The sequence below is a fragment of the Dermochelys coriacea genome, chromosome 1 (assembly GCF_009764565.3).
Source record: "Dermochelys coriacea isolate rDerCor1 chromosome 1, rDerCor1.pri.v4, whole genome shotgun sequence".
In the NCBI taxonomy this organism is placed as follows: Eukaryota; Metazoa; Chordata; order Testudines; family Dermochelyidae; genus Dermochelys; species Dermochelys coriacea.
In genome coordinates this window covers 215797765-215811623 of record NC_050068.2, presented here as the reverse complement: position 1 = coordinate 215811623, position 13859 = coordinate 215797765, and the positions used below count along the sequence as shown (strand labels likewise).

At 45.7% G+C, this 13859-nt stretch overlaps 2 protein-coding genes and 1 long non-coding RNA gene across 3 annotated transcripts in view; 2 read left to right on the top strand and 1 right to left on the bottom strand.

Annotated features, from left to right (window-relative positions):
- LOC119860592 (antigen WC1.1-like) overlaps positions 1-5881 on the top strand; it is a 73524-nt gene extending 67643 nt beyond the window's left edge. Inside the window, exons 13-17 of the mRNA XM_038414464.2 lie at positions 763-858; positions 1854-1937; positions 3025-3114; positions 4349-4501; positions 5451-5881. Coding sequence (XP_038270392.1) covers positions 763-858; positions 1854-1937; positions 3025-3114; positions 4349-4501; positions 5451-5575 — 548 coding nt within the window. The 3' untranslated portion in view covers positions 5576-5881. The remainder of the gene's footprint in view (positions 1-762; positions 859-1853; positions 1938-3024; positions 3115-4348; positions 4502-5450) is intronic.
- The window catches only part of LOC122460107, a 109741-nt gene extending 103203 nt beyond the window's left edge, over positions 1-6538 (bottom strand). Inside the window, exon 1 of the long non-coding RNA XR_006281194.1 lies at positions 6374-6538. This is a non-coding gene — a long non-coding RNA (uncharacterized LOC122460107). The remainder of the gene's footprint in view (positions 1-6373) is intronic.
- The window catches only part of LOC119860485 (scavenger receptor cysteine-rich type 1 protein M130-like), a 1081813-nt gene that overhangs the window by 931584 nt on the left and 136370 nt on the right, over positions 1-13859 (top strand). The window lies entirely within an intron of this gene.

Sequence of the window (13859 nt, the reverse complement as noted above, 5' to 3'; positions counted from 1 at the left end):
TCTTGTGACATTGTGTTGCCCAGTCACGCATTTATGTGAGACCCCAGTGTATTTTTGGCAGTCTGCTTTGGACTTAACTATCTTGAGTAGTTTTGTATCATTTGCAAATTTTGCCACCTCCCCGTTTACCCCTTTTTCCAGAGCATTTATGAATATGTTGATCAGCACTGGTCCCAGTACAGACCCCTGGGAGTCATCACTATTTACCTCTCTCCGTTCTGAAAACTGACCCTTTATTTCTTCCCCTTTTGTCCCTGTCTTTTACCCAGTTACTGATCCATGAGAGGACCTTCCCCCTATCCCATGACAGATGACTTTTCTTAAGAGCCTTTGGTGAGGGACCTTGTCAAAGGCTTTCTGAAAATCTAAGTACACTATATCCACTGGATCCCCCTTGTCCACATGCTTGTTGACCCCCTCAGAGAATCCTAGAGGACTGGTGAGGCACGATTTCCCTTCACAACAATCATGTTGACTCTTCCCCAACAAATCATGTTCAGACTACAGTTAGTAGTTCTGCAATTTCACATTTGAGTTCCTTCAGAGCTCTTGGTTGAATAGGTTGAATATCAAGAAAAACATAATGACAGTGAAATAGCCAATTGAACAAACAAACAGTAGCCAATTGGGATGCTGAAATCTAAACTGGACAGAGCAGTGGGAATGTGCTGTAGGAACCAGGGTGCAGGGGCTGGATGATCTCATAGGGTTTGCCATCCCTAGCTTCACTGACCCTGTGCAAACCCTGCCCTTTGTTTTCAGGCTCCAGAAGACCCTTGGACCCTTTCTCTGAGGCTGTGTATGAGGAGATCGATTATAACCTGATGAGAAAGAAGCAGGAAATGTTTGATCGCTCAGGTCTGTGTGTATCATTCCTAACAGAGAGAAAATCTCTAATGCACTCTGCATTCTAAAGCTCTGACTTAGAGCTAAATCTCTGCAGCCTTCAAGCCTGTGAGTCCTGGATAGCTGCAGTTGCTGGGTCTGTGAAGAGACCAGCCAGTTACTGGCCTGAGATGAATGAGTTTCTTCCCTAGCAGACTCTGCTAGCCCCATTCTGAAGACAGTCGGGCCCATCAGTACATCCTGCATCCTTAGGGGGTAATTAGTTATGGGTCAAGAAAGTGACTGTTCACGTCCTTTTGACTGAATGTCAATTAGTTGGGAAGATGCTGCTCTCAGTTTAGCACATTGTGGGACACTCTGAGCATGGCCAGTGCTTCTCCGTGAGGCTACTTCTGAGATCCATATTCTCCTCTCTACTAAGGGTGGGAGTTGGTCACAGACTCTGATCATGGGAGGAGTGTGGCCTTATCTGGCAAAAAGGCGGGATGGGGGAGTATCTTCCACACAAAATGGGAGTCATGTCTGTGGCTGAGGAGATCTGGACCAGCAGCCTCAACCAAAATTTTCTGCTGGATCAGGCCATGAAGTAGCAACATTCAGGAGGAGAAGATAAACATTCCTCTCTAAAGAGATTCTTACACCTTGAGTGTGACTCAAAAGAGGCTGCCCAGTTCATGAGAAGGATTTGAATGAAACCCACAGGAGGGGATGCCATGGGAAAAGGCTCACTTAGTTCCTGCCTCACCTCATGAGGTCAATATGGCTGTTCCCAGCATCTTCCCAGTCTGAATTATCCACCCCCAAGCCACATTTACTACAAAAATATTGATATTTAGCTTAGAAAGTCTGTGTCAGCCTCTCACCACTCAGTCGCTGTGAATTCAGTATCTTCTCTTGAGGAAGCAATATAGTGAGACCATAAATTTTGCTCCAGAACCCAGATGCATTGCCCATCAGCCAGTTTTGCTGCTCTCACTGTGATAACATCCCATTTACCATCTCTCCAGTTTCCTATTCAGACGACTCAGTGACGAAGCTGCAGTATTACACCGGGGACAGTGAGGGGGAAAATGATCCTGGATCAGAACAAGGTAACAAGGTTGTGGGGGGGGGGGAACAGAGACACAGAAAAGATTTCTGTCCAGCTCTTGATGGAAATGTGAACAAATCCTGACCCTTTCTGTATGTGGTTGACTGTGCTCTCTCCCAGGGGAGGAGCTTCAGGGAATCGGGCAGAGAAATATTCACACTGTATGAAAGAATCTGACTTCCACAGCTGACACGTGTCACTGTACAACCCCTGATCTGTGCCCCATGATCTTACCCCCCCGCCTCCTTGACAGGAGCATATAGCCGAATTCACGATCCAGCCCATATACTGTAAGGACTTTAAACCATGTCTTTATAGAGTTCAGTGGAATTCACAATGATCAGCTCTGGTGTGGCAGCTACTACCTCCCAACAGCATGTGATGGGATGTTAGATGGGGTGGGATCTGAGTTACTACAGAGAATTCTTTCCTGGGTATCTGGCTGCTGAATCCTGCCCACCTGCTCAGGGTTCAGCTGATCGCCATATTTGGGGTCGGGAAGGAATTTTCCTCCAGGGCAAATTGGAAGAGGCCCTGGAGTTTTTTCGCCTTCTTCTGTAGCATGGGGCACGGGTCACTTGCTGAAGGATTCTCTGCTCCTTGAAGTCTTTAAAGCATGATTTGAGGACTTCTGTAGCTCAGACATAGGTGAGAGGTTATCGCAGGAGTGGGTGGGTGAGATTCTGTGGCCTGCGTTGTGCAGGAGTTCAGACTAGATGATCAGAATGGTCCCTTCTGACCTTAACATCTATGAATCTATGAAACAGGTCCAGGGTTAGCTCAATACCAGCATAGATCCTGATCTCATTGAAGGGTATGACAAAGTTGCTATTGGATGCTGTGGGGCAGGGCTGGGCCTTAGTTATTTTTGAGGAAATAAAGGTGGCACAATTATTGTTTCACACAATGTCCATGACACACAATGACACAAAGTCTCCCTTTTCCCCTGGGTCACCCTGTGACTTCCCCTGCAAACTCTATGATGAAAAGCCCAAACTCTAAAACAACAGGCCTTTAATGGGGAACTAAAACCTGCTGGGGAAATGGGTGTGTTCAGGGGAAGCTGAGTGTGATGTTTGCTGTTCCAGAGGGAGCTTCCCCAGGAGGGTCTAAGTTAGATTATGATAATGTGGAGGAGCCTGCCTTGAGGAACGTCCTCCAAACTCCTGACACCCGAGGTGAGCAATGATGAATCTGCCTCCTGGAAGCCACATTACCCCTTGGCTACTGCTGCTCCACCCGCTTCATTCCCTAGTCTGCCCTTTGATCCTGAGCTCAGGGCTGGGAAGAATTAACCCAAACTAGCCTGGCTGGAGCCAGGGAAGGGCTGTCGGGTTCCCTCCCGACTCTGAACTGTAGGGTACAGATGTGGGGACCCACATGAAAGACCCGCTAAGCTTATTTTTACCACCTTAGGTTAAAAACTTTCCCAAGGCACCAATTTCATCTTGTCCTTGAACAGTATGCTGCCACCACCAAGTGATTTAGACAAAGACAAGGGAAAGGACCACTTGGAGTTCCTATTTCCAAAAATATCCCCCCAAACCCCTACACCCCCTTTCCTGGGGAGGCTTGAGAATAAACAAGATGAGCACAAACCAGCCTTGGATTTTTAAGACCCATAAACCACAATCAGATTCTTAAAAAAAAAACCCAGAACTTTATTAGAAGAACAAAAAAAGATAAGAGAACAGATCAGAGAGATCAGAGTGGAAGATAAACTTACAGGCAGTCAGATTCAAAACATAGAGAATCCCACTTGGCAAAACCTTAAGTTACAAAAAGACACAAGAACAGGAATGCACATTTCCTCCAGCACAGCAAATTTTACAAGCCAAAACAAAGAACACTCAACACATTTTCTAGCTAGATTACTTACTAACTTTACAGGAGTTAGAGAGCTTGCATCCTTGATCTGTTCCCAGCAAAGGTATTACATGGACAGACAAAAGCCTTCCCCCCCGTCCAGATTTGAAAGTATCTTGTCCCCTCCTTGGTCATTTTGGGTCAGGTGCCAGCCAGGTTACCTGAGCTTCTTAAGCCTTTACAGGTAAAAGGACTTTGCCTCTGTCCAGGAGGGATTTTATAGCACTGAATATATAAAGGTGATTACCCTTCCCGTTATATTTATGACAAGGGCATTCCACAATTAACAGTTCCCCTCATTGTTGCCTTAAGGAGCCATGTTTTTGTTATTTGTATGTTTCCTGTTTGCTTCCCCTCCAATGGCCTCCTTTGATTTTCCCTGCACAGCCTGGCAGGATAATATCAAAGAGCTAAACTGAGGTGTATGTGGCATTCATAAGAAATAATACACATAAGTCCTTCCTTTGCCACACCTGGCATGAAGTTTATTTCTCTATTCAGTGGAAAGCCTCTTCTCATTACCATTAATTCCCATCATTATTTCAGAGGAACCTGCCCTGCATGGAGATGACCCAGGGGACGGTTATGATGATGCCAGAGCAATTTCTGACCCTGAAGATGACCCTGGTTCTGGACCGAGTGCCCAGGAAGTCACTGGGGCCCATGGGGAATGTGTCTGGAACAGGGATTCACGGAGAGGTGAGTGGAGTGTGCACAACTCACCTGGAAGAGCCTTTACTGGCCACTAGAGGTCACTGTCACTGCACTGAAATACAGTTGTTGGTAAACTCCCAGCTGTGTCCCTTCCCTGACCTCTGCTAAACAGAGTTAAATGGATTGAAATCAAGAAAGAGAGAAGATTTCCTAGATAAGGTCCCTGATCCTACAAATACTAGATCCCATCTGTCAGTCTACTCAGATGAATACTCTCTGTGACTTCGATGGGACTGTCCAAATCATCAAAGTTACATGTGTCCACTGGCAGGATCAGGGCCAAAGTGCCTTTCCCCAAACCAGGTGTCAGTGTCCTGGATGGTAATGGGAAGAGCAGGCCCCTGGGGTGGGGTTAGTTAGTGGCCTGGCTTTGAAATCACTCTCTTCAATATGTAAATGTCCCCATTAGCCCAAGATCAGAGCTGGGACGCAGGACTAAGCTCCCACTTTGCACCTCAGGGGAAACTGGGTTGGGATGAAATGTGCATTTCTTTGGTCTTGATGGGAATAACATGTGAGTGAGCATTGTGTGGGTGGGTGAGATCTGTGATGTCCAGGCAAGTCCCATGGGCTAGGGTCCCCACCCTGCTCCAGCCACCAGGTGTTTGCTGGTGTGTGGTTCCTTAGGGACTATATCAGCTGTGAGCAGTTACAGCAGCTCCCAGTGGGCTATCAGGGAGTTGTCACCAGCTTACTGCCATTCCCACACTTCTGCACCAGGGAGGTCTCAGAACAGACAGTATCCGGTCCCACACGTTTTCTTTGAGGAACAGAGAGAGAGAGAATGGTTTAAACATGTCAGAGGCCCACTAAGAGGAACTGTGGATGGGGGCTGATTCAAAGCCCATGCTGTATGTTGTCCATCCATTATGTGAGTGCACATGCGTGGAGAATGAATACATTGACTGTAATGTGACTTGCTTGCTATTTTCAGGATGGAGTCTGAACTCGCTAAGAAGTGAAGGGGCCTCTGGGGTTGAGAGGGATGCCCTGTCCCCACCTCCTCATGACCCAGGTTATGATGACGTTGATGATGGCATCTCTGGGACATCAATATAAGTATGGCTGGGTTCAGATCAAATATCCTGTGAGGATGTAAATGCTGTATGGTTAGACTCTTTCTGTTCCAAATGCTGATTGACCCAACGGGGTATTGGAGACAATCCCTGCCTGGGAACTGCTTCAATTAGCTTTTTGATTTCAGGGTTTTTTTAGATGCAAGAAATAAGTGTGACAAGACAGGGGCTGTGATTTCCCCTCTAATTTCCCATTGATCAGACAGTCTGGAACTTCCCTGCTTTTTTGTCCCCAACACTTCTTCATTGTGAATTTTTGCTTTTTCTTATTAAACCCTTTTTGAAGATCTGTTCCTGGGCTGTTGTTTCTCTCATGAGGTATGTTGGGTGGCTCCATGTGGACCAGCAGGGAGAGAGATGGAGACTGATGTGATGGGTTAGGTCACAGAGACCCCCTTGGGACTGTCACCTGATGTGCTGAGACTACCTCTGAGCTTGTTTTCTCTGCCAGTTTGGGACTCTAGAACCCTGCCTTGTTGAGCCAGATACGCTAGCCTGCTACAATACAGACTCAGGTCTGGTCCACGCCCCCAAAGCTGCAGACTTTAACCAAAAACTGCTCAGCAGGTCTCCTATCTCCAGCACCCAGACACCCTGCTTCCAATGGGATCCAAACCCCAAATAAATCCATTTTACTCTGTATAAAGCTTATACAGGGTAAACTCATAAATTGTTCACCCTCTATATCACTGATAGAGAGATATGCACAGTTGTTTGTTCCTCCAGGTATTAATCACTTACTCTGTATTCAATAATAAAGAAAATAGATTTTATTAAGTACAAAAGTAGGATTTCAGTGGTTTCAAGTAATGACAGACCAGAACAAAGTAAGTTACCAAGCACAATAAAGCAAAAACACACAAGTCCAAGCCTAATACATTAAGAAACTGATTACAGGTAAAATCTCACCCTCAGAGATATGCTAATAAGCTTCTTTCACAAACTAGACTCCTTCCTAGTCTTGGCCCAATCCTTTCCCCTGGCCCAGACTTGTTAGTTCCAGCAGACATCTTAGGTGGAAATCAGGGGTGTTCTCATGACTGGCAGCCTCCTTTGTTTTGTTCCACCCCCTTTTATAGCTTTGGCACAAGGCTGGAATCTTTTGTCTCTCTGCATCCCCACCCCTCCTTTTAAATGGAAAAATACCAGGTTTAAGATGGATTCCAGTGTCAGGTGACATGCTCACATGTCCTGTGAGACCCCAGCCTCCATTCTTCCTTGGCTGGCTCCCAGGAACACAGGAAGGCTTGCAGGTAAATAAACCATTTACAACCAATTGTGCTAGTCAATGGGAGCCATCAAGATTCTAAGCCATCGTTAATGGTCCACACTTTGCACATTTACAATAGGAGCTCAGAGTTATACTTCATATTTCTAGCTTCAGATACAATGATGATACATGCATACAAATTGGATATTTTATATAGCTTTGTAATGATACTTTACAAGAGACCTTTTGCATAAAGCATATTCCAGTTACATTATATTTAAACTCATAAGCATATTTCCATAAAATATTATGGAGTGCAACTTCACAACTGAATCACCAAAAAGTAGGAATGCTAAAATATCACTTCTCAGGTATCACAGGCTCTAGGATGGGGCACTGCACTGAAAGTGAATGCTCTTTTAGGGTTGTGGTAAGAGTGAGAAACCCAGCAACAAAATATTCCTAACTCCAGAGAGTGCTCTAACCCCCAATCCAAACTCCAGACTTTCCTCTGAAATCCAGGAGGATAAATGGGAGGTTATTTACAGGTATCTTAATGAGCACACACACACGATTAGACAGTGACAAGAGGCCCCAATCTCTTTTCTACCTTACATATTCTGATACTATGCCCTTCACTGTGGCATCAGAGCATCGTATAGAGAGGCATGAAGTGACATGATTTTCTTTCATCCCATGTGAGTCATTCTCCATCCTTCCCCCTAGGGAAAAAGTGCATATGGATTCTTATGGAGGTTTATTTTATGACATGCTATGAGCTTATGCTACTGAAGGCAGATTTCAGAAGCTCCCTTTCAAGTGGAACAGAAAGAGGGTTCAGGTGATTTTGTGATCCTGTGGGAGTTGGGTCCAGAGACTCGGATTAACACCAAGAAAACAGTCTCCTGAACAAATGAGCTTCCCCTGGCAGGAGACAGCTCCACTGTGCCTGAGGGACAGTGATGATCAATGCAGTTCTGGAATGGGAAGGAATCTTTCATTTGTCAAAGGCCCAAATGCTAAAGGCTCAGAGGCATTTAACCCCCCTAATGTCCATTGATTTCAATGGAGCTTAAATACCTCTGCAGATCTGGGCCTAAGTGCCTTGAAGATAAGGACTGAGACCTTCCATGAAACATGATATTCTAATAGAAGGTTGAAATGCTTTGTTTAGATAAGGTTAGCTTTGCTCACCTTTGTTTAAAGAAGGCATCTTTGTACCATTTTGACTCTTATGTTGCGTGGTGCATTGTGGGTGTGGCACATCGTGGCAGTGTGTGATGATATCCACGTGGTGGAGGTGTGTTATGTGATTTGTATAGAGTGTGTGGTGGTTGGGTGTTGCATGTGATGGAGTGTATATTATGTGTGGGAGTGATGCACTGGAGTTGTATATGTGCTGGGTGGGGTGTGAATTATGTGTGGTAAAACATTGTGTTGGGCATGTGGATGTGACTTTGGACGTGATGTGTGGGTGCTATGGTACAATTCAAAAGTCAAACAGACAAAGTCAAAAAGAAACATTTAAATAAATTCCTCTCAGAAATGTTCACAAAATCTATACTTCCTACAGAATGTTTTGATTTTGTGGAATCAGCATTTTCTGATGGAAAAATATTCCAATAAAAAAAATGCAACTCTCTGTCCTGGTTCTCTTTCTAAAAGATACGCTTTAGGTCAACCAAAACTATGGGCTTGATGTAGGAATTCCTGTGTGAAATGTGTCTTATTCAGGAGGTCAGATGAGCTGATCATAATGGTCCCTTCTCAGCTGTGAAAGTCAACTATGAATCTCTGATGTGAGATAACACAGCCAGATCGAACCACTTCCAGCAACCCAGGGAACCCTACAACACCCCTCCACCAAAATAGTCAGACAACTGTAGCAGCTCTCCAACACCACTTTCTACAAGCCATTACCCTCTGATCCCACTGATAGTTACCAAAAGAAACTACAGCATTTGCTCAAGAATCTCCCTGAAAAAGCACAAGAACAAATCCGCACAGACACACCCCTAGAACCCCAACCTGGGGTATTCTATCTGCTACCCAAGATCCATAAACCTGGAAATCCTGGACACCCCATCATCTCAGGCATTGGCACCCTGACAGCAGGATTGTCTGGCTATGTAGACTCCCTCCTCAGGCACTACGTTATCAGCACTCCCAGCTATCTTCGAGACACCACTGACTTCCTGAAGAAACTACCATTGGTGATCTTCCTAAAAATGCCATCCTCGCCATTATGGATGTAGAAGCCCTCTAAACCAACATTCCACACAAAGATGGACTATAAGCCGTCAGGAACAGTATCCCCGATAATGTCACGGCTAACCTGGTGGCTGAACTTTGTGACTTTGTCCTCACCCATAACTATTTCACATTTGGGGACAATGTATACCTTCAAATCAGCGGCACTGCGGTGGGTACCTGCATGGCCCCACAGTATGCCAACATTTTTATGGCTGACTTAGAACAATGCTTCCTCAGCTCTCGTCCCCTAATACCCCAACTCTATTTGCACTACATTGATGACATCTTCATCATCTGGACCCATGGAAAAGAAGCCCTTGAGGAATTCCACCATGATTTCAACAATTTCCATCCCACCATCAACCTCAGCCTGGACTAGTCCACACAAGAGATCCACTTCCTGGACACTATGGTGCTAATAAGCGATAGTCACATAAACACCACCCTATATTGGAAACCTACTGACTGCTATTCCTACCTACATGCCTCTAGCTTTCATCCAGATCATACCACACGATCCACTGTCTACAGCCAAGCTCTATGATATAACCGCATTTGCTCCAACCCCTCAGACAGAGACAAACACCTACAAGATCTCTATCATGCATTCCTACAACTACAATACCCACCTGCTGAAGTGAAGAAACAGATTGACAGAGCCAGAAGAGTACCCAGAAGTCACCTACTACAGGACTGGCCCAACAAAGAAAATAACAGAATGCCACTAGCCATCACCTTCAGCCCCCAACTAAAACCTCTCCAACGCATCATCAAGAATCTACAACCTATCCTGAAGGACGACCCATCACTCTCACAGGCCAGTCCTTGCTTGCAGACAGCCCCCCAATCTGAAGCAAATACTCAACCAATGTGGTATATGCCATCATGTGCCAGCAATGCCCCTCTGCCATGTACATTGGTCAAACCGGATAGTCTCTACGTAAAAGAATAAATGGACACAAATCAGACGTCAAAAATTAGAACATTCAAAAGCCAGTCGGAGAACACTTCAGTCTCTCCGGTCACTCGATTACAGACCTGAGGGTGGCTATCCTTCAACAAAAAAACTTCAAAAACAGACTCCAACGAGAGACTGCTGAATTGGAATTAATTTGAAACTGGATTCCACTAACTTAGGCTTGAATAGAGACTGGGAATGGATGAGTCATCACACAAAGTATAACCATTTCCCCATGTTATTTCTCCCCCCCACCCCACCCCCCACTGTTCCTCAGATGTTCTTGTTAACTGCTGGAAATAGCCTACCTTGCTTGTCACCATGAAAGGTTTTCCTCCTTTCCCGCCCCCGCTGCTGGTGATGGCTCATCTTAAGTGATCACTCTCCTTACAGTGTGTATGATAAAACCCATTGTTTCATGTTCTCTGTGTGTGTATATAAATCTCCCCTCTGTATTTTCCACCAAATGCATCCAATGAAGTGAGCTGTAGCTCACGAAAGCTTCTGCTCAAATAAATTTGTTAGTCTCTAAGGTGCCAAAAGTACTCCTTTTCTTTTTGTGAATACAGACCAACACAGCTGCTACTCTGAAAACTGTAGCAGTTTCACTAATGAAAGAGCAAGCAAATGGCAGAAGACTGCATGACATTAAAACAGCCCTTTTGGGTTTTGGTTACAGTATAATCATGTCCACTCCCTGAGTGTAACAGAAAGGGACTGTACTGGAAGCAAAAACATACAGAGGTAAATAAGCATCCTGGCTGAGTTCTACAATATAGAAACTGACCCAGGGCCGGATTAACTTTTTGTGGGCCCAGCACCAAACATATTTGTGGACATCCATGAGGAATGAAGAGGTCAGGGGCAAGAGCACAGCAGGCTGGGTGGATTTGATTTAAATCACTAGTCAGGAAGACTCAATTTAATCATGGTTTTCTACATAAAAGTGCATTCTTGTTGTTATAACTTTTGTACATATTCTCCACAACTCAGAGATAGATGTAGGTTTCATTTTTAGAAGGTACACACTATACATTTTTAAACCAGGATTTATTTTGAAAACTTTTCAGATGAGTTTTACAGCTGTATCACAAAACGAATGAGTGTTTGGTTATTTCATTTCCCAAAGGTAACTGAAGCAGATATTTATGAAGTTATTGGGAGGTGAACTATCTGCAATTAAACAGGTTAATCATTAATATTTGGAGGATTTTCTTGCCAGGCTGTCTTAGGAGGAGAACATCACCAGACAGATATTTAAATTGTTTTATTTAACTAAAACAACAACATTAAGTATTCTGGATATTTTTCTTCAAAAAGAAACATAATAGTTTAACAAAAAAGCATATGTCCCTCACTTCTCACCTTTATCTCCAGACTTCTTTTCCTTGTCCAGATCTATTCCGCCCCCAACAATCTTCTATTCATTGAACTTTTTGAAACTTTTCACTTTTAAAGAGAGGTAAGGGGTTGACCCTGCATATACAAATTTGCAGAGGGACAAAAGAGTTGAGGTCTGTTATTTCTCACCTCTATATACTATTTATGTATTTATTTAAAACATTTTTGCTGTTAACATGCATGTTATCTCTGGAGACATAAATCCACAGTTTGAGAAGTGCAAAACTCAGCATCTCTGAAGGTATCTTCTAGACTGAGCACTGAGTCCCATTGGGTAGATAGAAAAATTAACCTAAATAATCTATACAAAAGCCTGTGGAACCCCATGAAATTGGGTCCCTAATCCATGAACTATTAGAACTCATTTACAAAACTTTTCTTAAACATTACATGAATATATTGTCTCATGCTATAGCATTATGGGGGGAGGGATAGCTCAGTGGTTTGAGCATTAGCCTGTTAAACCCAGGGTTGTGAATTCAATCCTTGAAGGGACCATTCAGGGATCTGGGGCAAAACTTGGGGATTGGTCCTGCTTTGAGTAGGTGGTTGGACTAGATGACCTCCTGATGTCTCTTTCAACCCTGATAGTCTATAATTCTATTAATTAAAATTTATAATCCCTATTCCATGATGAGATGTAATGTACCTTAATTAAAACTATCTTTAGATATTTTTCCCTCAAAAATCCACTTTAAATTTAAAAAAATCTGATTATTTGATTTTTTTTAAAGTCATTGATTTTTATCAACCCTGACAGTTGGGCATGGTGGGCGGGAGGAAGGATTGGTCCCCAGCTGGAGCAAGGCAGGGGCCAGGGGCAAGATGAGCACAGCGGGGCATTGTGGAGGATTAGTCTCTGTTGACTGGAGGAAAGTAGGCGCTGAAGGCAAAAGCACAGTGGGGCGGGAGCTAGGGATGGTCATTGGAGCTAGAGAGGGGCTGGGGGTAAATTGCATAGAGTGGGTACCTACCTTCACCCTGGTTCTAGCCCATTCTCTTCATCTCGCTCTGCACCAAGCTGAGGGTAGGGGTGACTGAGCACAGGGCTGGGGGTGCAGGGTCTAGGAGGTAGTTTGGGTGCAGGAGCAGGCTGGGGGTTGGGACGCAGGGTCTGAAGAGGAGCTAGAATGAGGGAGGGAGCTGAGGTTTGGGGCAGGAGGTTGGGGTGTGGAGCGCTTACCTGGGGCAGCTCCCATTTGGTGTGAGGGGTGCAGGTGGGTATGTGGGGGGAGGGTGCAGGAGCTCCAGTTTGGTGCTCAGGATGGGGGTGGAGATGTCTGGGTGGTGCAGGAGTCAGGACTGGGGACTGGGTGTGTTTAAAGGGGGTGCTGGAGTCAGGGCATGGGGCTGGGGGGGCTGGGTAGGCTGAGTAGGTGTGTGGGGTGCAGGAGTCAGGGCTCGGTGTGTGGGGGGTGCGGGAGTCCAAGTAGGGTGTGTGTGAGGCAGTGCAGGAGTCAGGGCAGGGGGTTGGGGAGGCTGGGTAGGTGTGTGGTGTGCAGAAGTCAGGGCTGGGTTTGTGTGGGGTGCAGGAGTCAGGGCTGGCGGGGTGTGAGGTGGTGCAGGAGTCAGGGCAGGGTCTTGGGGGACATGAGTGGGTACAGAAGTCAGGGCAGAGGGCAGAGTGCTAGGGGGTGGGCTGGGGTATTGGGGTTGCTCCCATCCCCCTGCCCTGAGTGGCTCATGGCAGGGGGCTGGAGGGGGTATGCCCCGATTCCACCCCCTTCCCCAAGGCCCCGCCCCTGCCTCTTCTCCGCTTCCCCCCCTCCCTGGCTTTGGCAAACAGCTGATCAGCAGCAGGCAGAAGGACGGATATAGCAAGCTGGGGGAAGAGGCAGAGGATGGGGGAGCTTGTTTGCTGCCAGAGCCTGCCATGCAGCAGCAGGACAGAGCCCCAGGAGCCGGCAACACCAAGCTTCCACCCCTGCAGGAGAGAGCCGGGGCGGAGAAGTGCGGCTGGCTGGGGCCCCTTCGGAGCGTGGGCCCAGTGCCCTGGCGCCAGTGGCACTGTGGTAAATCCGCTACTGTCTTGTAAGCAAGCCAGCTAGACAGTAAAACATCAGACGCTGCTCCCAATGCTGCACGCAGTTTTTCAGAAATTAGTAGATTTTATGGCCAGAAGAGACCATTAGAGCATCTTATCTGACCCCCTGCATATCACAGGACTCCTGTATGACACAATAGCTACTTTTTAGGCAAACACATTCCAGAAAGGCATCTAGTCTTCATTAAATGACATCAAGAGATGGAGAATCCACCACTTTCCTTGGTAGCTTGTTCCTGTGGTGAATCGTCCCCGCTGTTGAATATTTGTGCCTTATTGGTATTATGAATTTGTCTCTCTTCACCTTCCAGCCATTGTGCCTTGTGCCTTTCTCTGCTAGATTAACGAGCCCTTTAATACCCAATAGTCTCTCTCCATTAAGGCACTTCAACACTTCAACG